Here is a 25825-nt window from a genome sequence, read left to right as displayed (position 1 = left end):
GATGTAAAAACGTGTCTTCTGGAACTGTGTCACTCTAGTGCATGGACATGTAGCTTTCTTTGTCACACCCACGGCCTAAAGACAGCCTTGTCACACACCCCTCTTCCAAATTTTTTAAAAACCAATTTTAAAAAGCAGAGAGTGACATCCTTGTCGTAGATAGATCTCTTCCAGAAAGCAATACAAATGTCCATTTTTTAGAGAGGTTCGCTTCCTCTTGGGGCGGGGGACATCAAGTCCAGCTCATATGAAAAGTGACCGAAATGTAAGTGTCTATCTGGCACGGCCGCTAACGGTCAGCCCTCATCCGCGTGATGAAAACTGCTAGGTTAAAAGGCCTGGCCAGCTCCCCTTCCTAGACCACACTGTTGGGTTTCCTCCCACAGGACATCTGCGGGGGGAGGGGTGGTTTCAATACTTTGATTTTCAGATCCTCACAGTTGGCTTTCCTCGGAGCTCCTAGTGAAAGGAAGCATGGATACCTACCTCCCAGGACTGTTCAAAATGCTCTCAGCCTCACGCGCTACAGGTTATCAACTACAGACATACATGACAGTGTTGAGACATTTCATTCCGAGTTCCACTTTTTTGGCAAAAGCACGTAACGCTGGGTGCAGGGTGAAGCTGAGGCTACAAAGAAGGAGGCGTTTAGAGAGCAGGAGAAATGACAGCTGCAGCCATGAGACATTTCAACCGCGGGGCAGGCGTTAGCTCTGCAGCTCCGCTGGCGGCAAAGAGAAGGCGTGGGAGCCACGGGACTTACAGCATCTTGCTTTACCAGGACCAGCCCCCGAAGGAGCCCAAGCCATGACTTACAGTGAGTGAGAGGACACTGCTTCCTCGCAGCCTCCACCAAACGCTGATCACACCCATGTCTGGATGGGCATCAAACACTTTTAAATGATTATGTAGACGAGTGCAGCGTGTCTGTCCTTAACAATTTTCTATGGGCCGAAAGCTAAAATATTTTCCAATTTGCAAGTAATATTTGCTTCTTCCTTGGCTCGTGTCCTGGCTAACAAGTCAACATGCTACAAGCCACGTCCTTCGTCTTGGAAGACAGCCAGTGGACAGCATGGTCGTGGCGATGTGCTCAGCCATTACATCCACTGGCCCCAGAAACAGCAGCAGCAGCCGCTCGGTGGGCGCGCACAGGGATGTGGTTCATGACATGGTTTCACCCCAGGAAGCCTGGAAAAGCACAACCTCTGCTCAAGCAAATAAGCCAACGAAGGGACAGATGAGAATGAGAAGGTGTGAGGGGAGTTGTCGTCCAAGGTCCTACTGCGGTGGCCAAAGCGGGGACCCCAGCCCAGCCCGAACCCCCAACCAGCCAAGCCCCAAAGCCACATGGCATGGATGCAAGAAGGAAACACAGATACCTGAGTCCTTTCTTAGGCAAAGTGTTCCTATCAAGGTGCGGGTCACTGTAGGAAAGTTAAAACAAAAATGAGAACTTCAGAGAAGCACAGAACAAGCAGGCGACGTGAGGAGGAAAAGGCTGAGAAGGGGCTGAAGAGATGGGGCAAAGAGACTCACTGCACCAGGAGTGCCCCCCATCCACTGGGCATGCAGCACATCGACGGGACACCAAAGAACCCCATCCTCGGCCTGCGCTGACCCCAGGGCACACTTCACCCCGCGTCACCAGCAGGCCTGGGCCACTCAGACCCTCGGGTTCAAAGCCAAACTCGGGGGCTGCCGCACCTCGAAGCAGAACCCGAGCCTTCCGCCGCCCCGTCGCCCATCTCTGCACCTTCGCCACTGCTTCTCGGGGAGAGAGGCCAGCTTCTCCGCGCCACTAACTCTGGGCCACCCCCACCGCCACCGGCGGTGACTTCAAGTGAGAGAAGGGACTTGGTGGAGGGTTTCAAGAGGCTTGCAGTCTGCATATTTGGAATTCATAAGTAAATTCCAGGTCCCTCTCCGTTTCTGCAGTCCTTATTGGACGTAGCTAGGAGCTGAGCCCTGGACTCGAGTCGGGGCGTGTTACAACTTGCTGGCTGATAAAGTCGAGGCGTTTGGATTTCCAAAGAACAGGGTTTAAAGGCTTGGTCTGGGAGCTTGACAAAAACAAAGTTTTTGCTGCGGATGGGGTGAAGAGGCTTTTCATTAATTTCTTTTTTTCTAGCACGGAACAACATCTGTTTGTTATGTTTGGCCAAGCCACGGATCCCCCACAAACGTAAGGTCAGTATCCATCTCTGAGGCCCACCCACAGGGCAGCCAGGGGCAAACAAGCCTCTTCCTTTATAAAGTCTCGACGCTCCACATATTCTTTTCCGTTATCATTACAGGAAATGGGCACACAGCACACGGCAGCCGGCAGGACACGGGGAGCCACACTGCAACGGGGGAGGGCGGAGGGAGGCGAGCCAGCTGGGTGGGGAGTGGAGGGGCGGAGACAAAGGTGGGGGCCGAGCTGCGAGGTGGGTGGTAGATCATTTCGGGGCTGGGAGAGGGAGGAGGAGCGGAGGGGAAGGTGGGAAGCAGGAACATGCTCAGGAAGACAGATGCAAGTGAGGGCTTCTGCCGCCCTGCTTCAAGTGCAGGTTTGCGGTTCCTTCCCAAGCTGGGAAGGGAGGGGCCGGCGCAACCCCGTCTCTCTGGGGGCTTTAGTGGACAGCGGAACAAACCCTCACTGGCATGTCTGGGGGTCACGTACTACACCAGAGCCACGAACACAAGCGGAAGCCTCAGGCCAACAGCCTCACACAAAACATCTGGCTTGACACGGATGGGCAGAGGAACCTAGAGGCTCGGTGGGGCCCCCGGCCTACGATGTCATTACCTGTCCTGTTTCCTGGGCAAAGTACTTCTGCAGAACTTAGGGCTAGCGGCAGGGGAAGAGAGAGGGCTAGAGGTCCAGGCAGGTAGAAAACAAGAGAAGGAGCATTAGATTGGAACGAAGGGTCGGCGGCGTCACATACGGTGACTTCTCATTCCCAGTGCTGCCCCTGGCTTTCCTTCCTCCCTATGGGAGACGGCGGACACGCCGCTGCTGCCATGGGATCTGGGGCTCGGGGGACGCTTGCGGTTTCCCGATTTCCTATCACTGGCCAGCAGCCCTTCAGTAGGGGGGTGTTTGCCATGATGACCACCACACTGACCCCACTGCCTAAAGTACATCCTATCGCACGCCCACGGCGATAGGCAGCCGGCCACTCGCTCTGCCTGCACAGTTACAGGGGGAGGGGAAGAAGCAACCGATGAACAAACAGAATCACATGGGAGGATTTCAAAGGTGGAATGCCACTTCAAATGGGTGCGTTAAATCTGCCCCAAGAGACTTCCGGCAGCTCCAGGCACTGAGAATAACCACGGAGAAAAAGGTAACAGGAAGCAGAGCTGAGCTTAATTCCACCCCCACTGGCTTTCCTATGGAAAGACATCGGTGACAAGAAAGAGAGAAATCGCCCAGGCAAAAGGGAACTGACATCTGGGATCCCTGACATTCCTTCTTCTCTTGAAAGGGTGTCTTTCTAAGAGAGACAGGCAGCCAAACGCACATCACCAACCTTTCCGACAGTGTGGTCTTCACACTGTTGGTTCTCACGAAGGGCGTCAGGGAGTCATCCTTAGAGGAGGCGATGAGGCCCGTGGAGGAGTTGTGACTCGGGCCCCCTCCGCTGCTGAGGGAGATGTCGATGGACTCGCAGCTGGTGTGCAGGCTGCTGACGGACTGGAAGCCCAGGCCGTCCTTGCTGACCGCCGAGGAGCTGCTGGCGTTGGTGCCCCAGGTGAGGCTATTGGAGGGGCCTGAGTGGGCTGAGCTGGGGCTGGAGGCTAGAGGAGACTGGGTGATGTCCGCATTCCTACTGTAGAGAGGACTGCTGCTCCCACTGCTCAGGATGCCGCTGCCTGAGGGGGACTCTAGGTTGCCTGGCTGGGTCAGGGTGGCATGAGGGTTGGAGATGACCACCGAGTTTTTCATGTTCTCGGCTGTGGCGATGGGCACTTGCTTGCCAGGCTTCCCGCCAAAGAGTCTGTAGAGAGACAAAGGGTTGTTTGGGTTGAACACCCAGAGCCACGGGGCTCTGAGCTGTTAGAGGAGGGCGTGGCAAGGAGCCCTGGGGGTCCCTGGGGAAGGGCAAGTCACTTCTACTGAATGGCGGCCAGCATCCCATGGGGACAGGCCAGCTTCCAGTTCTAGGCCGCAGCGGAGACCCTGGCTCTACCGGAGCCGAAGGGCAATACGGAACCACCTTCTACAGGACTAGCCATGCTGGTCCAAGATCTTGCTTCCCTTTCTTCCCATAAACAGAGTAACTAGAAAATTGCCCTGGCCCAGGAAACATCTAGAAGGAAAAGAGCTGTCGTCGTCATCTTTGTATCCATGACCAGCACAAAGCAGACCCTCAGTGTATGACAGTTCAACTCCGGGGAACGTTATTGTCACAGAGTTACCTGTTGGTGACAGCCCAACCTGAAAGCTGTGTCCGTGAGGGCCAGGGTGCCAGTACCACCCACTGAAGCACACAGAAATGCCATTCCATGGCACACCCTCTACTTGTGACCAAAAATGTGCTGTCAGAATACAGGAAACGACACAAGCGTGTCCTTCTTCCCTTGGCAGAGGGACACCTGGTAGAATGGCAGAATTATTTTAAAGTCAGACGGTGGTGCACGCCCTAGTAAAGCAAGTAATTCCATCCACTAAAACTCTGCAAAGCGATGAAACCACTGACAGGCGGGTTGCCTTTCCCCAAGCTACTCAGTGGTGTGAGTTTGATCTCTGTCTTCTCCAAACAGTCCTTACAACCTCAATTATTGTAAAAACAACCAACCTACCACATAATCAATCCTCACTATACTATCTGGTGACAGATGAGAAACACTTTTGCCGGCTGCCAATCAGAGGATGAAATATCCTCTTGCAGAATCTTGGCTTTAGAATGCTTACACACTTCCAGTAACAGGGACCTCACTACTTCAAGGCACAACTCATCCCAGTGCCAAGCACATGCAATGAGAAAACCAAAGTTGGACCCCTCTTCTTCACTTTTACTCCTGACCCTGCTGTGTGTACCCACACAGGAAAAGCCCAAGGTTTTGTTGGAGAGTTGTCACACTCCGCCGAAGATCTATCTTCTCAATCCTAGGCACAATGAGAGCACTGAGAACACCTATAAGATTTAGTAAAAACGTAATTGCCAGTAACTGGCTGAAAGGTGTTCAATGTAGAACCTAAGAAAATGGGCATTTTCAACATTCTATTACACTAGCCAAAAGGTCTAGTAAAATGCCTTTGTAGTCACTAAAGGAAATCTGTTATACCCAAGAGCGAATATTACATAGAATACTCGGGGCAAGCGGCAGAGAAAATTTTCATTTACACGGCGGTCTGTTCAAACAACAAAGAACAGCCCAAGAGGACCTTCCCCCGAAACAATAATCATTACTGAAATTCTAATAATCAAGTCTAGACAAAGAACAGCGAACTGCTTCATTATACCTTTCGCGTGGAATGCTTCTTCTGAAGTCTCTTCAAACATTCCGAGTCCTCCCCAAATATGTACATGTGCACATGATTTTCATTTTTTTACACTGCTTGGCTTTCTATCCTTGAGCCTTACTCTTTGCTACGACCAGAAATTCCCTGGGAAGGTAGAATCAGCTCTGTCCTGCGCACACGCAGGTTGAGGACGGTCCGGAGGGCGTGGACGTTATAATGAGATACTATGAACAGGCAAAAGCTGTAGACATTTTTTTAAAAGCTTAAGGAAAAACAGCAAATGATATTTTCATGTAAAAATTTCCATCCAGTGTGGAAATGTGAGAAAATGCCTTTTTCCCTATTAAGGTAATAGGAAATCAATTTCTCCTTTTCAGAAACACTTCTGCTTTAAGAGTTTTTTTTTTTTTTAAAGGAAGCTAGAATTTCAAAAACTAATTTGGAATTATTCATGCAGCTATAAATACGTGTGCAGAGAATATTGGACTATTTGAGAAAGAGTCTGGCCAAGATCACTGTCTCACATATTGATGAGGCATCTCAGCCACAGAATCAGTAAGACAAGGCAGAGAATGATCTGCTTCCCCTGAGCTACTCACCCAGATCTGGATGCTGGCTGACTTTTATTGAGTACTTACTATGGGCCCAATCTGGCTATACAGATGAATCTTCACAAGAACTCTCAGGCAGGTCTCAGCACCCCCATTTTACAGATGAGAAAACTGAGGCGTAACTGTTGAGAAAGCTTGCATGGTGGCTAATTAAGGTGGATCCAAGATTTGAACCCAAGATGATTGATTGATTAGAGAGGCTTATGTTTTTTTTTCACAACATGGAAAAATAATCAGTTGACTGCAAAATTGCTGGCAGCATCCGACCAGGACTGACATGAAGAAAACAGAGGCTGCTTTAACTAAGAAACAGAAAATTACGAACCCAGGACACCATTCCATATATTCCAATTCTGCCCAGGGCCATCTACCCGCTTACCTGCGGAGCGTGGGAGAGGCCACATCAGGGTACTTGGCTCCTGGCTGGAGTGTGGCCTGGGCCGCGCTAGACACAGGCTGGGCCGCCGGGTTCACCTTCACGGAGTTACAGGAAGCCACGCTCTCATTGTCCGAGGAGATGCCTTTCTCCTTATCTGTCTGGTTGGCCAGGCCTGGCAGAGAGCTGCCTAGGGCTGTTGTGCCAGGCTCCCGCAGCTTGGGCACCGGCAGGCCTGCGGACTTGCTGCTGACGTTGGAATCTATGCTGCTAGTGCTGGACCTGTTCCCAGCCCCACTCCGGCTGGCGGACTTGCTGGGCCGGGGCAGACTCCGGTACTGCAAGTTTGTCCGGGAGCTGAGAGGTAGGTACCCATCGTCCTGATTCTGAGCCCCATCCATGCTCGTCTTCCGCCCAGTGGACCGACCAACAAGCGCAGACGACTTTGGGATTTTGCCCAACGTGGCTGACCGGCTGGTGACAGTGGCCCCGCTGGCTGTGATCATGGCCAGACCGGCAGCCGAGCCACTCTGCTTCTTGAACCCAAAGCTGTTGGCGTTGGCAGTGGGCGCCCTGGAGCTGCTGGGGAGGGGCTTTTTGGATTCGTCGCCACTGCTGCGGCCTGCATCTGATGGGGACCGCTTCACCTGGGAGGCTTTGGGAGAGAGCCTTCCCTTCTCGGACACCTTCGCATCATCGGTTTTTCCTAAGAAAGAAATCAGCAAGGTTAACCTGCAAACCAGGACGCCGGCTCATCCAGCTCAGTCTGTTGAATATCCTCCCCTCCTCCAAAGGCCTTGTTCCCTTTCTCCTTGCAGGGAGCAGTACCCTTGGGAGGCTGAGGAAAGCTTTTAATAAGACAATCTACTCTACTACTGTCACTGTGAGCCTTTTAGGAGATGTCAGTGATTTCACTCATTTGCAAAGCAGTCTAAATTTACCTGGAATAAAGCAAAGCCAGCCAATCACTGCTATGCCTGGGGAAGAGATTGTGATTTTTAGCAAACTCCCTCCCTCTGTCCATGAAAAAGATGTTCCTACCATTTTCAGGAGGTGCCCTCGACTTCCTACAAAAACACTCCCCCTTTTGCAGACATCCCTGAATCATGGAAAACATCAACTCAACACACCAACAGCTTATAAACACAGGCCCCCGTGTGTTCGCTCTGCCCAGCACAGGGCCGTACCCTTCCAGTATGGTCTCAGCAGTGGAACCATCTTCAGACTTCAAAAGCTCTCACACTTACATATTTTCACTTGGAAAAAAGAAAGAGATCTGAACCCATCTGAAAGCTGGTTATTAGCAGAGTCTACACCCTAAGAACAACTACCTGAGCGTTTATGGGGACTTAAAAAAACAACTCCTCGCTAGAGTGACGGCAGTTTTGGTTTTCAAACTGAAACCTGGATGCAAGGCAGTGTTCTCCTTGTACTCACCGGTTCCCGGGGTCTTGAGCGTGCCCGCCGGGGCGGCTGGCTTTGTCCTCGGCATGGTGATGCCCACCTGAGCTGTCATGCCTCGCCGCCATGAGCCTGTCTGGGAGATGACGGGGTTCTTCTTGCCCGATGTGCTTTTGTCGGACTCATCAGACACGTCCGAGGGGTTCCGCCTCCACTTCGAACCTGGCTCCATCTTTATGCCGCTGTCTGACCCTCCGTCGGACTTCTTGACATCATCGCCCGACCAGAGGGAATTCCTCTCCACCTGCGAGTGCTTCTCTGCGTCGGTCTATGGATGAGACTCTGGATTAGTCCCTCCAGACCGCGGGTCAGAGAGCCCCTCACTGCAGAGCAAAAATGCCAATACACAGGACAGATTAAGGGGAAAATAACAACGAATGACTTGAAAATGTTCAGGCCGTTGTTCTCTGGTTATCTTATTAGAAAGCCTGAATTTTTTGGGTCCAAGGAAAGTAAAGAATATAAACAGGTCCAAGAAGGAAGTGAGGGAGGAGAGTAAAAGGGGCCAGAGGAAAACAAGGGAAGGAGCCCCGCGGAGAACTGTGAGCAGGCAGAGAGGTGGCGAGGATTCAGCCACCTACCCTCTGCCACTTGGCGACAAACCTCTTCTAACTCAGGAAGCCTCCGGCCGTCCCCCTTTGTTCTGCCGGCTCCCTATCGCTGCACCGGCTGCAAGATCTTTGGAGCTAGCGCAGCCCACAGTCTAGCGCTCCGAGCCAGTGAGCGAGTGAGGCGCTGCGGCTTCCCCAGGGAGGGAGAGGGGCTGAGGGGAAACCCAGCTTCAGAAGCCACTGGCCCCCGTGCTAGAAGCCAGTGGGTGCCTGCTCCTGCCCAGCTCCACTGATGTGCCACACTGCTTTGCTCCCCTGGCGGGATGCTGTTTAGACAAGGGATATAATTAGCCAGCTTTCTTTGGAAGAACCCTGACCTGCTGGCCGTGCAACCCAGGAGGAGACAGAAGTGCGATGTTAATGATTTGCTTCAGTGAAAGGCAGGAGCTGACCAGAGTGCCTCGGGCCTCCCCAAGGGGTGGGGCCGGGCCAAGGAGATGCCAGTGGGAAAAGCAACCAGAGAATGGGAAGGGAGGCCAGCGATGCCTCCGGGTGGCCCAGTGATACAGGCCCCTTAATTGCTATACTCCACCACCTAGAGTGCCCATCATCAGTAAGGTAGGAAATCAAAGTGATTACCTGGCCCGAATCTGGACCCATGCCTGTCATCCACAATACCCTCCTCTGTGAAATGCACTGGCTGAGTGGGATAAAAGCTGAACACAGACAGCCTGAGTTCAGTGATTTCTCCATTGCCACCTTTACCCCGGGTGAGTTCCACTCAGCCGTTACAGCCATGTGACGGGTGCCTTCATTTGTCTGGTCACTGCTCAGACACTGGGCACCAGGCACCAGAGACACGAGGGGGACGAAAACACACCCCGCTGCGGCGAGGGACACCGAAAGGAGACTTCCCACGTCTGGGCACAAGGCCGGAGCCCCACCAGGGCTTGGCGAGGGAGTGAGTGAACCCAGGAGCACATATGTTTCAAGCTACGGCACACGTTAACAAGGTGCCCTCTGCCCCGGCCACCATCTGATAGGTAAGCAGGTACACAGTATGGTCTACATCTCAGTTTCACAGAGGTGTGGACACAGAAGTTACCCACGCCCTGTCCTGCCCACGCCAGCCCGTGTTCTGTCCTCTACACAACGCCAGTATATCCACTGAACCAGAATGTCCTCAATGCCAGGCACCGTGGAGGGTCTGAGGATCTGTGGGTAACACTGGTTCCCGCCACTCCTGGAGTTTATGTCCCAGTGAAACAGGCAGATACTGGATACATAGACACAAAGAAATAGCTCATTGTGAATTATGAAGAATGGTATGAGGAAGAGGCCAAGGCGCCTGAGAGAGAAATAGAGGCACTGATGTAATTGAGATTATGATAATGGGCATGGGGACAGTGGGCAGGTAAGGCCTTTTTGAAGACGTGGCCTAAAGAGCGAGAAGAAACGCACTAAGAGAGGAGCATAGGGAAGAGCATGCCATGCAGGGGGAGGAGCATGAGCAAAGGCCCTGAGGCAGGAAAGAGCGAGGCTCTGAAAGCATCACCCAACAAATATTGACCAGGTGCCACTATCTGCCAGGCAAGCTTTGGGGCACTGGGAATATGACAACAAACAAGAACAAGCACAAATCATTAATATCTTGTTCAAGTACATTTTAACACTTTCCAACATATTTTAAAAGGTACTGAAAACTCAGCACATACAACATCCTGGGTTACTGCGTTCGTTCTTTCAATATTCATTCCTATACTTTATTTCCCCCGTCAAATTGTGGTGGTCCCAACAGCAGTAACAACATCGTTGGCCTGCGGACCAGAGAGTCCCGGGTTCGGTTCCCACTAGGGGCACATACCACAAAAAAAAATCAATAAAAATTTAAAAAAAAAAAAAAAAAAGCCCTGGCAAGTTTGGCTCAGCGGTTGAGTGTTGGCTTGCAGACCAGAGAGTCCCAGGTTCGGTTCCCGCTAGGGGCACATGCTACCAAAAAAATAAATAAATAAATTGAAAAACCCAGCAGTAACAACAACATTTATTAAGCACTTACGGGGGGCTAAAGTGCTTTGCATTTAATTTAATCCTCACCAAAAATCTCTGAGGAAGTCACAGAGCTTCTCCCGCTGGTCCGGCCTGGCTCTGGTGGGACCCCAGAACTCTGATCCACCAGTGGTAGAGAGAGTGCACACAGCCCTGGCTCGGGACTGAGCCTGAGGCCCCCTCTGGAAAGAACAGTCACCCCACCACCACACCCTCACTACTCGGTCCAGGGCGGCAGCCTTCCCAGCTCTACTCTGCACAGGGGCATCTGCCTGGGACATCACTGGCTTTAAGTTCTTATGTCCCTCACGAAGCCTCCTGGAGCCATGCACCGGGTCACATGGCGGCACCACCGGGGATCAAAGACGAGGAAGGCCCACCCTCTCCGCTCCCAGGACCTGCGACATAGGCCAGCAGGATGGCCACGCAGGGACGCACAGGGCTGTACCCTCCCCTCGGCTCTCAACGCCTTTGCCAGCTCTTCCCATCTCAACGGCCCCAAATTTGGAAGGATTTTCCTATTGCCCCTACCTGGAAGTCCATCTACTCACTCGACATCGCTGAGGACAGGTGGCGAAACAGCCATCCAGGAGAGGGGAGAGGGCCTGGGAGATGGGAGAGTTCATAACCCAGAGCCCAGGTTCCTCAGGGACCACAGCGGGAGGCCAATCCTCAGATGGAGAGGGTGGAGCCAAGCGGGGGCTGGGCAGTGAGGTGGGGCCGTGTGGCGTGATGTGGGGGAAGAATGAGGCTTGGAGTCTGACAGTTCAAGGACTGGGTGCTGCCACTCCTTGGCTGTGTGTGACCCTGGAGGAGGGGGTTTGACTTCGCTGAGATCATTACCTTGTGTACAAAACAGGGATGATAATAGATGGGTATCTCAGAGAGCTAGTGGACAGTGGACTCAATAAACAGTAGCTCTTTGTCACCAACCCTCTCTCCTCTGAAGTTCCCCAGCATGTTAGCATTTATCCCATTTTTGTCTTGCATCAGTGTGAACAGGGTACTTGTCCTTCCTGCTATGGGCCACAGGCCTCGAGAGGTCAAAGACACTGCCCTGTTTATGCCCACACCCCTGCAGATCAAGACGCTGAGCAGGCTGAGCCTGAGCCCCAGGCCCAGCAGAAAGATGATCAGCATCATCACCAGCCGCTCCTCCCGCCGGCCCTCTGCACACATGATTAGCTCACTCAATCGCTGAGCCGGAATCACACCTGTCAAACAGACCAGGTGTAAAGGGCAAAAGCAACCTGCCTGAAATCACAAGCAGCTGCAACCAGCTGGCGGGTAGAGGGGTGCTCCTCCCTGCCCCCAGCCAAACCCAGCCCTGCCCCCAGACCGATGTCTAGAGGACATCCACAGAGCTCTGGGCTCACTCACGGCCACACAGGGCAGGAATCCTTGCCACAGAATTCAGAAGTTTATTTCCTCGAGTAGCAAAAAATAAAACCACATGGTCTTATCTGCTCCCGTCCCATATATTTTATTAAAAATTTCACAGGCTGACCTGGCCAGTTGGGTTCAGTGGTTAAAGCGTTGGACTGCAGACCGAAGGGTCACAGGTTTGATTCCGGCCCTGGTTGGGATTGTGAGGGAGGCAACCAATCTATGTGTCTCTCTCACATCGGTATGGCTCTCTCTCTCCCTCCCTCCCCCCACCCCTTCCACTCTATCTAAAAATCAATGGAAAAATATCCCCGGATGAGGGCTAACAACAACAACAAAAATTTCACTGGCTATGAAAATAAGAAATCTTGACGTGTGTCTCTTTGCACCTCGGCATCGGGAACAGAACCTTCCGCAGCACTGAGAAGAGACAGGGAATGACTGAGAACATGACTGAGACGGACATGTGGGCAGAGACGTGTGTTTGTAAAGTCCTCTGCCACCAACGCACTGTCCTCAAAATTAAATGCTGCAAAACATAAGATGAATTGCTTTGAAACTACAAACAAGATATATTAAGAACACCATCAACTTGAATCACTGGCATGAACCGAGGTGGGGCAGAGGGACAAGTAATCCAGAGGAAACTAAGAAAGAAACAACGTAACTCCTGAGTAACTCCCAAGAGCTAGGCACGAGAGAGGGTTCAGATGAAGGATTTCCATGGCGCCTTCACACTCGCCCTTCATTAGATACATCTAATGACTGTAGCGTTATGGACCGGGAGCAGCGGCTTGGAGAGGTGATCAGCTTACCCAAGGATGTTGGGGGAGCTCAACCCTGACTTCAAAGTCCACACTGACTAGGCAACCTGGTCTGGCTGCCCGACCGGGCTCCCCGGCTCACCTGGGGAAAGTCAGCCACGAGGCGGCCACGCCGCAGCAGGGGAGCCCGGCACGCGGACAAGCGGTGAGCACCGACTGCGATGCTGAATCTCTGTGCGCGTGGGCCCCAGCGAGGGGGTGCTCAGGGCTCCCACCACCCTTGAGGAAAAGTCACGTACAGACTGCGGACTTCCATCTCCAAGGCTCGTTCCTCCGTCATGCGTCCCCTCCTCTGTCAGTCAGCTAAACGAGGGGCTTCTTAGGCTTTGCAGACCATACCTTCCCTCTTCCTTAGAGGCCCCCCTTTTAGCTATTCCTCAGAGGCTCTTCAGATATGAAAATCTAAGCAGGCAACCTGTCCTCAGCCTGTTTCCCCAGTGCCAACCTGAGCCGCTTCTGGCCTCTCCACGCCTCGCCGGGACGCCGTGTGCTGCCCGTCCGTCCATCCAGGAGAAGCCCGAGGGAGCTGGAGAAGGACGGCAGCACACCTCCCGTTGCCTGAGGCTGACCCTGATGCTGACCGGAGAGGAGCCATGGCCCTTCGCGCTCCTCTGATGCTACAGGGAAGGGGGAGGGGCTGCCATTTACACAGATTCTAATATTTGGAGATGCTCCCTGGACAGGAACAAAGGGATGCCCCTAAAATCCACTCAGAGAAACCATCTCAATAGGAATCTTCGTCACAATTGGTGCAAGTCTGCATTTTACTCCAATACCGACTTGCTTAGATTTTATTTGAATATTTTAAACGCAGGTAGTTTTATAGCAAGATCAACCCAACGATGAAACCCTTTGTGTCCCTTGACGTTCACTTTCTGATTGTGGTTAAAAGACATGTTTGTGTCGTGTTCCTGAACCTTTTCTGACGTGACCTGTGCTCGAGGAAAACAAAGAGACGGTCAAAGTGGGGGGGACCCTGGCATGAACCAAATTAGAGTGTTTCGGACAGGGGATCATCTGCAAATCCCAGAGGTTAACTCTGTATCGATGTGGGAAACAGATTCCAACTCGGGCTTCGCGGGGAGGGAGCAGGCCTCTCCCACCAGTTCTGCTGGCTCCGTGTACGTCTCAGGAGCAAGCCTGCTCCCACCTGGCAAGTAAGCGAAAGAGAAACTGCCGCTTTCCTGATCTCTCCACGCCTCTCTCCCTCCTTCTCTCCCGCCCTCTGTCCTCCAAGTACCTCCCATAACCTGCCTGCCCCCGGAATACACACCCCGGGTGACCGAGTCCTCGGTTCCTCGTTTCAGTGTCTAAGGACACGTGGAAGCCGGTTGTTATCGATGTTAACTATGTTATGACATTAGGACGAATCTCAGAAAACAAGACTGGTGTCCACGAGGAAAGGACACTGGTGAGCACGGTGACGTCCGGCAAGGGGGGGCCGGGGGAGGCAGGAGGGACGCAGGCCTTGGACATTCGCGGCCTGGGTCTAATTACTGATTAAACAGCGATCACTCCGGGGCAGTGTGGCCTAGGTCTTTTCCTTTTTCATGAATTTTTTTTCACTGAAGTATCACCTTCACACACGGAAGAACACAATCATAAGCATATAGCTTGGATCAAGTTTATCATTTTAACATATGTGACTACCACTCAGAAATCAAGATACAGAACATCAGTACCCCCCTAATCTTTGTGCCCCTTTCATTTGGGCCCCCCTCCCCCAACAACCACCACAACCCATCCTCACTCTCTACCCATAATTAGAAATTCCGGCTAACATGAAAACTCAAGAAGTCACGGGCAAACCCAGAGGCAACACCTAACATACTTCAATGGGCTTGACACACTTCTGTGGGGCAGAATTACTCCCACACTGTGACACAGCCTTTCTCTGGCCCTGTCCTCAAAGGAAAGATACTTTTGAGCCCTGGCTGGTTTGGCTCAGTGGCTGGAGCGTCGGCCTGTGGTCCAGAGTCCCGGGTTCGGCTCCCGCTAAGGGCACGTACCTGCCCCTGGTTGGGTCGTGTGGGTGGCAGCCACTCAATGTGTCCCTTTCACATCTCTCTCTCTCTCTCTCTCTCTCTCCCCCTCCCACACTATCGGAACAAAAAATAGAAAAAAATGTCCTTGGGTGAGGAATTAAAAAAAAAAAAAAAGATACCTTTGAAAGCAGAGATTCCAAAGCAGTTCCTACCTGTACAGAGTGAGAAACAACAAGAAAGAAAGTGGACATGGAAGGGAGTGAGGGGGTGGGGGAGGGAGTGAGGGGGTGGGGGAGGGAGTGAGCGGGCGGGGCAGTGTCAGTTCTGCCCTCCCACGGTTTCTCTGAGAGACTTTGTCCAGATCAGACCTTCACGTGGGTTCACCAGGGGCAGCAGCTCTCACGGCGGGAGGGACCCATCATGAAAAAACAACAGTCCACACATGCCAGTGCATGAGGACCAGCCCCTGTGCTGGTCAGACCCCCTGAGGGGAGCAGGCATGAGGATGGCACTTGGCTTTGCACTAGTAAAATGGGCTTACTAAATCCAACCCTTCCTTCCGACCACTAAGGAATGCCGTGAGGGTGAGTGAATGGGCCCCCACAAAACTGTTTTGAAAGCAAATACAATGTGGCACTATATTAAAAACGTAAAATCGGAGAGTTTAATGTGGGGGTTGAAAACTTGAGCATCGCAGCAGCTGGGCAGCCTGGGGCATGGGTGCCCCCCTGAAGGGGGCGACCCTTGGGCATCCTCGGCTGTTGCCCTGTGGGGAATGTAGGCTCAAGGAGGCAACGCCTTCTGATTTTTATCAAGAGGAACCAGAAGCTCATTTTCACATAAAGTAACAGAGTTTATAGAATGTGACATGGAATTCAGTTTAAAAGAAAAATAATACTGTGGGCCAAATAAATAAAACATCGTCAGGAGGATGCGACCTGCACGCTGACCATGCTCGACCTCTGCTCAGGACGCACTGGTCTTCCCTCCAGGGCCCTCAACCTCTGCTCCCTCCCCAGCGCTCTCGAGGGAGCAGACAGGTGCCCGTGGATGGCTAAGAGGGGACTCTCTCCAGGCAAAGAACGCCTGAGTCCAGCGAGGAAACGCAATTTCACCAAGGCCGCCACAGTGAGAGCGGCTAGGCCTCCCTCTCCCATTTCCTCCCCAGTCCCTGCTGCCCGACCCCCTTCCCTGCAGGTAGAGGCCAGAGCCCAGGACGAAAGCACAGGGAGCAAGCAGGAGGCTGGGCCTCACCTAGGGACCTGGGGATCCTGCTCCCCCCAAATGGCCCCCTGGCTCTCTGCTGGCAGGGGCTTTGGAGGAGCCTGGAGGGGACCCTATTCCTTACCTGTACATCCAGGTTTTTGCGAGAAGAGGCAGGTGTGTTGGCATAGGAGCTGATGGAGGAGCTGGTGTTGATGTCATCCGTGCTGAGGTTGTCTATGGTGTCGCTGATCCCGCTGCTGACGGAGCTGCTGTCATCCCAGCTGCCAAGACAAAACACCCTGAGCACCAGAACCTCCCGCTGCACCAGCTCAGGCTGGGGTGCAGACAAATGCACACCATCCCCGAGGCTCCTGTGTCACGAAGCCTCAGACAGAGAGCTCTTTGCTTCAGACGTGACTCATCTTCAGGGAACCACCGTCCTTGCTGTCTGGACTGACGGCTGGGTCGAGGCTGCTATGGGCCTTTCCCAAAAGGCTGGGTGCTTCCCTGAGCAGAAGGACCCAAGTCACTGCCCACTTCCTACCCCATCCTCAGCGTCATCTTGGGAGCTTTATAAAAGTCAGCGGCTCCTTCCCGGGCCTGGCGGCGGAGCGGGAGCCATGGCTTTGGAGGCGAGAACTGAAAGCAGCGCAGAGGTTAAGCTGCAGGACCCTCCTTGGGGTCAGGATAAGTAGACAACAATCTCACTGCCGTACAAGTGCTCTGGACTCTGCTCCTGGCTGAGATGCCAAGGGAGTGAAAGGCAGCAGGAATCTGGTAGCTCTAACTCCAGTATCCCAGGATACATCTGGAAGAGAATTCTTCATCGCCCAGTTCTCAAATCCACTGAGATGACCCCCGCACCCGCCCCCTCTCAAGTCAACCTCTGGGCAACAATTCATCTTTTTCCTCCTTACCATCTCCCACACCACCAAGACGCTGACACCCCCACCTGGGCCTGCCATCTCTACTTGCAATATGTATCCCAGGGCACCTGGCACCCACCATTCAAGCTGCTATCAACCCTGCCTAGGTTGTGGCCACAGGTCAGCTGGGCTCTGGGCTCCACCTCTAAAGGAATCCATTCTCCCTACGGCGGCCGTATCTGAAACACAAGTCAGGTCCTGCTGCTCCACTGTTCCTGTCCTCCAGTGGCTTCTCGGGTCCTGAAAACCCACACTCCTTACCCTGGCCCTCCAGATGCTCTGACCCCCTCCCTCCTCAGTCCTGTCTCCCCCCAGCCTCCCCATCACGTGCTGGCTCTCGTCACGTGGGCTTCTGTTCCTTCCAGGGGTGGGGAACCTTTTTTCTGCCAAGGGCCATTTGGATGTTTATAACATCATTTGTAGGCCATACAAAATTATCAACTTAAAGACGAGCCTGCTATATTTGGTCAGGCTAATGTGGTGAGGCATGGGATGTTAGCGGGTATTGATTTCGCTGGCCTCATACGGCCCATGGGCTGGACGGCCCCCACCCCTGTCATAAGCTAACAGGGTTCTTGTGTTCAGGGTGCATCTGTTGTCCCTCTTCCTGCCCCTGCGTCCTTCTCATCTGAAGTGTCGCCCCTCAGAAAGGCCTTCTTCCCTGTCCCACCCCTCCCCCATCAGGACTGCCGCGTTTCCTCCTCTGGTTGCAGGGTGTCAGGTACACAGCAGGTGATCTAAACTCACGGGACCATGAAGTAAGCTTCCAACACTGCTCTACTTGAGCTCGAGATAAAGGTAAGTACTGTGGCTTGTCTATTGTACAGGTGGAGAAACTGAGGCTCAGAAAGGCCAGACCACTAATGAGTAAGAGCTGGAGCAGGACCTGGACCCAGCCATTATGTCTCCAGGGCCACTCTCTTTACTGTGCGCCGGAGGGCATTCCTGACGTCAGTTTTCAGTGCCCGTGGGGACACGACATGGCTCACTTCCCGGGAGGAAGCCAAGGCTGGCAGGCGAGGCACCGGGCGAGACAGCAGGAGCAACTGTCTGCGCACGAAGCGCTGACTTCACCTTACCCGCCCCTCGGCCCGCCACCCGCACCTCGCCCCACCACCTGTAACGCAGCAGCCGGATGCCTCGGAGATGCCGGGTGGCTGAGGCCTGCCCCCCAACAACTGAAAAAAAGTTTCAGTTCTTCCCAGCAGTTTAAAAGGTGCCTCTGAGTGCTGTGGATCAGGCAGGATGACCAAGACTGAGTGACCACCTGTTCTCACCACCCTTCCCTTCAGCACTCCTGTCTGGCTTCCAAAGCCCACCTGGGGGTCCCCCAGAAACGAGGGGAGATGTGTGACTGGTTCCCAAGCAGGGAGGAGCAAGGCCAGCAGCCTGCCGGCTCAGAGAGCGGTCACTGTGGAGGAAGCCACAGGGTCCAGAGGTCCCCAGCTCCAGGGTCTCAGCAAATGTCACCCGAGGGATCCCCCTGCTTCGGCCGGCCGCCATCTGGGTCCACACCCTGGAGCCCGCCCGAACCACCCTGTGCTCTGACTCCCAGCCTCACACAGTTGGACTCATTTCTGCACACTCATACAGCTCGCGCGTGTTTCCCTCCACAAAGGCCTGCCCTGCACCCCAATCCGTGCGCAGGCTGCCCGCGAAGCAGCGTGTGAACCGTGTGCGGGCATTTCCAAGACATCGTACATTTCCCCAGGCCTCACACCGTTCCGCTCCACGTCACAGATGAGGAAACCAAGGCTGAAAGAATAAACATGTCGATGTGTTTTTCAGTCACTGTTGGAATTGGGTTTAAAACGCAGAAATGTCTCATTTCAGAACATGGGCTCCTGCTGGTCCGGACCACGCTGCCTCTCACAAGGGCCATTCACTGTGAACCTGCCACGTGCCCACTGCCCAGCCTTGGTGCACGGTCCCACCAACTCGGAAACACTCAGAGGTGGCCTTGCTTCACAGGGAGGAAGCCGAGGCCGTGAGAGTCACCGTCCAAGGTCGCTCTGCAGAGGGAGGGCAGGGCTGGGGGCGAGGTCCGCCTGACCCAGGCCCCTCGTGACCTGCCACCACCTGCAGGGTGGCACCAGTAGGTGCTCATTACGCCTCCTGACTGAACTCGCGTGCAGAGGCGCGATGGGCACGTTCCAACCAGCCCCCACACCACTGCACTCTTTGACGGGTCCCAGCTCTGTGCCCCCCTTTCCTCAGGGTGGCACGTGGAGGTACCTCCCAGGCTGGGGGAAGCACAACAGAACCGATGCAAAGAGACTCAAGTCTGCTCTCACGATGGCCTGAGAATCCCGAGTCTTGAACTGCATCGGCTCTCTGGAGTCAGGACTTTAATGGAGCTAAAACGTCCTATAATCTGACGATGAAGAAAGAGGGCTGATGGGAGAGGTGTGAGCGGGGGAAGGAAGGATGAATCCAACCCCCGACTCTTTGCTTCGAAACTGTACCCACTCTTCCCCTGTGGCCTTTCAACATCAGGATATTCTTGCAGCGGGTCACGGGGCACCGATCACACACGTGCTCTACCCCTCAGTGCCCAGAGCATCAGAGGCTTATCCCGAGTTCACAGAAACCCTTGTAACCGAGCCGGAGCGAAGGGAAGTCAGTGACCTGCCCCGCAGAAGAGTGGGAGTGGGGGAAGCTGGTGATGTGACGAAGGGGCGGTGACACCAAGGGAAGCCCACGCCAGGCGAGAGTGGCCTCAGTGTCCCCGAGCTGCCGTGTGCCAGAAGCCAGAGCTGTCCGCGCCCTTGGAGAACCAGCCACGTCTCCTTCACTGGGTCTTTCGGGACGTCGCCAAGTCTGTCTAGATAAAACTACTTAGTTTCAACTGGTCTTCCCCCACCCCAAATGCAGGGTCAACAGTCAGGAGCCACCGAGGCTAAGTCAATGAGTCCCAAGATGTATCCTAAGGGAAACTAGCCCATGGGAGCCGCTGTGACAATGATGCTCTCCTCCCAGGGACGCAGGGCTCGCTGGCTCCTCGCGCCCCTTAGAGTCACCTCGTACGCGCTCCTCTTATTGGCGGTGAAGTCCTGGAATCATCTCTCTCTCTTTTTATATCCTCACCCAAGGACATTTTTGCATTTATCTCCAGATAGAGAGGGAGAGAGGGAGGAAGAGAGAGAGAGAGAGAAACATTGAAGTGAGAGAGACACATCGAGTGGCTGCCACCCACACGACCCCAACCGGGGCCGGGGATAAACTGCAACCGAGGTACGTGCCCTTAGCAGGAGCCGAACCGGGGTCTCTCTGGTCCACGGGCCGACGCTCTAACCGCTGAGCCAAACCGGCCAGGGCCTGGAATGATCTTTAATGTCATCTGAAACAGTATTTCCCAAACTCGTATGACCACACAGGAGACGCCGAGAAGAATGAAAACATAATCCTGAAAAATAGCGGCTGAAGAATCAGCGGGCGTCACTCGTCCTCAGCTACCCGAGCAGGCGGCCAGCCCCGCCAGAGGCGTGACGTCGCCTGGGCCCCCCGCATCCAGGTGTGTCCAGAGCACCCCTGGGAGACCCAGCGGTGGGAAGGAGTGCGTTCCTTTCTTTTGCTCAGAACTGGTTTGCTTAGTTTCCCACCGCGCGGTACGCTCGTGCCAGCTAATGGGGAATTGAAGTTTCTCTGTAAAGCGACTCCAGGCACGTGGCCCAGAGTCAGAGGGGAAAATGTGGAGAGCACGCAGAGCCCGGTCAGGCAGCAAGGACATCGGCTGACTCCAATCAAGCACAAAGGAAATTAGGTACAACCTGGGACGGGGTACAAAAGTCCGCTGACCCAAGTCGGGCGACACATGCGGAAAGAGGTTACAAAAGCTGATTACAACAGAAACTTGAAAGAAACCCAGAGGATGTGTGTTTACTGTGTGGCGAAATAAAATTCCAGCTCCGAGGCTTGCGGGACCCCGGTGGCACAGCGGGAAGAACCACAGTGTTTTCAGCCATGGCTCTGCAACCCTTCTGGAACAGGAGCGGACCACTCCCGCCTCATGGTCTCGAACGTGACCGAGAGAAACCCTGATGGTGCCGAGCCCACCCGAGAGGATCACCCTACTGTCTCAGTTGGGGGCAACGACTTCCAATCCTGGAAACGTTTACAGAGATGAAGAGAGATGATGCCTTACACGCTAATATCAATACTTAACTTGACTGAGGAGGAAAGTTTTCTGATCTCTGTACACTGATAATATTTAAAAGAATAGATGACATATTAGAGAATTGGAAAGAACGGTTTTGTGATTTTGATGTTCAATGAGTACTGATTTCTGACTTGAGATTTTTAAGATAAAAGATGTGAACATTGCATTCAGAATGTAGAAAGAATAGGAGTGTTTAGGAAACTGTATGACATTTGTAACTTTAATGGATTTGTAAGAGTTGTTTAAGTGATTAGATTTTCCTTATTAGGCTGGTAAGTCTACCCTGTCAGACATCTGAAGAGCCCGAGGAATCCAGGTATGTTCAATTTGTGAACACAGTCCAAATTATTTAAGAAAACAATGGCCCAAGTTTGCACACAGTACTAATTGTTTAAATCCAATTTGCTAAACCTGAATGAATAAAGTACTAAGCAAATAAGAAGTGGAGATCATCTTAATTTATACAAAAAAACACTTTTTATAGATGCTATTTGTAAGAAAGCCTCAGTTTAAAACTTAAAATTGTAATAAAGTGTAGAGTAAAATCTAACTCCAAGAAGCTCTTTTGGGCACCAACACATGCCTCAGACATTTAGAAAGATATGAAAGGACATTTCACGTTCTGAATGAATGGTTTTTACACGAATGACCAGAAGAATCAATGAACCCAAGAAAGCACCTCCTCGTCTCCCCTCTTCCCCACCCACGTTCACCTTAGCTCGGTGTTGAAAGACTTCCCTGAGCAACTCCGAAAACCTCCAGGGAAGAAGCCTTGTGCTGGTCAGTCCTGAGGAACAAGCAGAAGAACCCAGCGCCTCCTCCAGGCTCAGGTTTTACGACAGAGGATGAAAGGGGGGGACACAGCTGCTTTCCCTATCTTTTTTTTTTTTTTTTTTTAATTTCAAGACAGCACATCATGGATATGCCCTACAAATTCGTTGGCTGAGACATCTGGGGTAACAGCAAGAAGATGTCTCCACTGATTCCTCACCATCATCAACACACAAGCACCCTTTCCCAGATCAGAGTCATGTACGTTTTCTCTACTCAATGAAGTGTCCTCCATCGGCCCAGCAGATAATGACACAGATGCAGTCTTAAGGGATGGGAATAAAAATGACGCTCACCTGCTTTTAGCCAATAGTGGGAAGAAGGAATCCCATCAAGCGTGTGCTATTTTTCCTCAAGGCAACCAAACTCCATCTTTTGGGATCCTGAACCAGGAGCCTTGAATTCATTCCGTCATCTCCTCCGGTCAGCCAGCACCCTCTGTGTGCCTGGCACCAGGCAAGGCAGTGGGGCTGCGGTGATGACACAGAGTTGTCCCTCCCCTTGACCGCAAAGCAGTGGATGTGCCAGACGAGGCACACAGCTCAGACACAATGCAAACGCAAACCAGGGAGGTGAGCAAGGGCACCGCGTGGAAACGGCACTGGTTCCAGATAGCATTTCTGTAGCCTTAACTATCTCCACACGCCACCAGCCAAGTCCCGGCACTCGGCCAGAGCCAGGCCCACCAACGCTCTGCTGTGCTGCTCCTCGCCCAGGTACGGAAGCGGCCAAGGCAAGGAGCCAGGAGAGCCGAACCCTGGCCTCCCTCTCCCCAGAACTACTTCCTGTTAAGAGTTTGGACTGGTCACTGCCTCTCCAGGCCCCAGCCTCCTGTGTCAAGAGGGAGCTGGACGAAGCCACCCAAGGGCTGCTTTCTAAACTCATCCTGTGAGTTCAGGCTCAGAGGAAAGTTGGTACAGAGGCACAGAGGCACACCGAAAGCCCCCGCCCGGGTCTCAGCATCTCCTCCTATTCAGGAAAAGCTGCCAAACAGGTAACTGCACTTCCTGGCCTCTGGGTTTCTTCTTGCTGATTTTGCCACTCAGATTATTATTATTTTAAGCCCACGCAGTCTTTCAGAAATTTGGAATAGGTGCCAGTATCTCAAACCCAGGAGACAGCTGGTTGGCCCTCAGCAATCACCTGCCCTGTTCAGACAGCCATGGGCTTACCCATCTGAGCCTTTCACTCGGACCTGCCACCTGATGGGCCCTGCAATTTGAGTTCACAAATGCTTGTAAGAGGCTTTAGGACCCCACTCACCACACACAGTCTGCATTAGGCCACACTATTATCCACGGAGGCACGGGGTGCCACCTTGCCCAGTATTTATAGCTACCGTTGACAGAGTTTACCAAATGCCAGGGACTGCACCAGGCACATTCTGTGTATTATTGCACTCCCATTGTCTTGGAAGAAACAGAGGCTTAGGGCCCAGAACTCACTGAAAGAATGAAATTCAAACTAGGGTCTAATGACCCCGTGCAGCCCTCCAGGTCATCAGAAAGAAGGTACATATGGATTGGGTTTGAAATCTGTCTGCAACCAGCCTAGGCACAAGAACCCCTCTCTGCCAAGTGCATCAAGAAGAGACCTCTTCTCCGCCAAGACAGCATTTAAAAAAAAAAATCCTCACCTAAGTACATTTTTCTATTTATCCTCAGATAGAGTGGGAAGGAGAAAGAGAGGAAGAGAGTGAGAAACATTGACGTGAGAAGGACACATCGGCTGGTTGCCTCCTGCATGACCCTGACCAGGGCTGAGGATGAACCACAACTGAGGTACGTGCCCTTGGCCGGAATCAAACCCGCAACTCCTTGGTCCGCGGGCTGACGCTCTAACCACTAGGCCAACCCGGCCGGGGCACAGCCACGACACATTTTTAACCAGAAGCAAGGCTCTCGAGGCCTCGACTGTTCGCCTGCTCCTCTTGGAGAAACACAGATGCGAAGAGAAAAGGATCTCTGAAACTGACCAGAAAATCCATTCAGCACTGGCAAGGCCCATAAAACCAGGAGATCCAGTTTCAGAATCTTCCAAGAGATGCTGACATCACTGTGTCAGGAATTCGAACGCCACTCAGAGGGCTTTAGAGCACAATTTTAACAGCCCAAACACAAGCTAGCTGCTACGGAAACGCAGGTGAAAGAGCCATAAATTATTCCGGCTTCTCACACTCCCCGTTTTCCTCCCGGGCCGCGGGGAGTGGGCATTCCACAGCCCTGAGCCGGGAAACCCGCTTTCACTCGGCCCCGGAAAACCACCTTGAATTTGGACAAATCTTTAGTATCAAGCACTCCTGGGAGTGGGTGCAGGCAGCGGGAATCTGTAATGGTCTTGAATTCATGTAGTTTTATAGTTATAATTTCATCTCCCGTGAAGTAAAAAGGCAAAAGGGAACCCCAAGGTTAGAGGGATGATTAAACAGATTTTTCCGCTAGGATTTACACGCCCAGGCGCGAGGATTCCCGGCTTTCAGCAAGACCCAGACCCGGGGAACGGGGTTGCTGGAGGTTCTGGAGGGTCAGCACACTTTTCAGATGGACTCCCTGTGAGATAATGTTGTTTATTCACGGGGAAGACAGCCGAACGATGTAGAGAAGTCAGATAGCAGACACATATTTGCTCTCGGCTCCCTAATAAGCCACGGCAGGTTAGCAGAGGGGTGCAGTGCTGGAACTATGATTCTGAAAAGCAATCGTCACAAAGCAACCCCCTCTGCCCCCCACTTCCCACCCCAAAGACGCAGCCTGCTTCCAGAGGGCCCTACCATCCTCAGGAACAGTCCGGGCTGGGCCGGCCCCTTTCTGCCTCTTTCCTGGTAGTGAAACGCATGCTGCAGAGCCCCGCCAAGGGCTGGCCAGGCCTTACCTGCTCACTTTCCCAGTCCTGCTCCAGAATCCCAGCAGAGTCCATTTACACCGCAGCCCGTGCCCCCTGCCAGACAGCTGCATTCAGTTGCAAAAGCCCAGACTGGTGGAACTTGTTTTCTGGCTATTGTTCAAGGCAATTGTTCCTTCCAAACCCCAGGGCCCAGGCTGGAATGAGATCTTTGGTGTGGATGAGTGAGCAAGCCCGACCAGAGGCTTGTAGTAACCCCTGCGGAAGGGAAAGGGTTTGGCTACCTACAATTCCTACCAGACAGGTATGTTAACTATTTCCTCCCCAGGAGGATTTCTCAAGGGCATCATCTCTAACCACTGCTGGGGCCTAGTGAGAAAACCCACTTTCAAAGAACCCAGCAGGACTCGTGCAGAGTGCTACCTGTCACTGTCTGCCAGGGAATGATGGTCACAGGACCGCCAGCTTTAACCCAAGTTCAAAGTGGTGCCAGACTATGTGCAAATTAGATTACTTGCCTTATTTCATTTAATCCTCACAACTCCGATACAAATAATAGCAAGGCTTACTGTGTTTATGTGCCAGGCCCTGTTACTTTATATTTTCTCCCAGGTGCCCTCAGGCCGTACAACCAGGAGATGTTGAAACTGGGACTCAAACACAGAACCACGAGTATCCAACCACCTCATTTATTTATTCATTTGGCCCGTTTTAATGAACACTTACTAAGTGTATTAGAAAGACTTTAAAGTTTCCCATACCACACTTATTTGTGGAATATAATGAACATAACAGTCTGAGGAATGGGGCAGTCCCAGAGACGTGGAAGTGGGGTACAGACTGACAATCCCCAGAAGAGGGGGTTGGGGAGAGAGATAAACCACAGAACTTATATAGATGTGTGCATGAACAGTGGACATGGACAACAAAGCTGGGGACAGGGCGGGGAGGGAGGGAGAGGGGGGAATCAGTCGGGGGAAAAGGAGAAACATCTGTAACAAAAATAAATAAATTAAAAAATAAATGTATAAAACAAAAGTAAAATTCTCACCAAAAAAAAGATAGAGTTACTTGAATAAAACTGCAGGCAAGCCACTACTCTCTTGATTTCACCTGTGGGGTGGTTTGCCGTTCTGGTGCAAAATGACTCAGAACCTGAGCTCGAGT

At 52.7% G+C, this 25825-nt stretch overlaps 1 protein-coding gene across 3 annotated transcripts in view; it reads right to left on the bottom strand.

Annotated features, from left to right (window-relative positions):
• The window catches only part of NAV2 (neuron navigator 2), a 375174-nt gene that overhangs the window by 56477 nt on the left and 292872 nt on the right, over positions 1-25825 (bottom strand). For all 3 annotated transcript variants that reach the window (XM_036258164.1, XM_036258163.1, XM_036258161.1), the window contains 6 exons: positions 16044-16182; positions 7880-8171; positions 6446-7148; positions 3519-3986; positions 2792-2857; positions 1383-1427 (listed from right to left, as the gene is read on the bottom strand). In XM_036258164.1, the coding sequence (XP_036114057.1) occupies positions 1383-1427; positions 2792-2857; positions 3519-3986; positions 6446-7148; positions 7880-8171; positions 16044-16182 (1713 nt within the window). The remainder of the gene's footprint in view (positions 1-1382; positions 1428-2791; positions 2858-3518; positions 3987-6445; positions 7149-7879; positions 8172-16043; positions 16183-25825) is intronic.

This window comes from Molossus molossus, unplaced genomic scaffold (genome assembly GCF_014108415.1).
Source record: "Molossus molossus isolate mMolMol1 unplaced genomic scaffold, mMolMol1.p scaffold_m16_p_13, whole genome shotgun sequence".
In the NCBI taxonomy this organism is placed as follows: Eukaryota; Metazoa; Chordata; class Mammalia; order Chiroptera; family Molossidae; genus Molossus; species Molossus molossus.
Note: the sequence above shows the minus strand (reverse complement) of the source record. Positions and strands in the feature narration are given on the sequence as shown.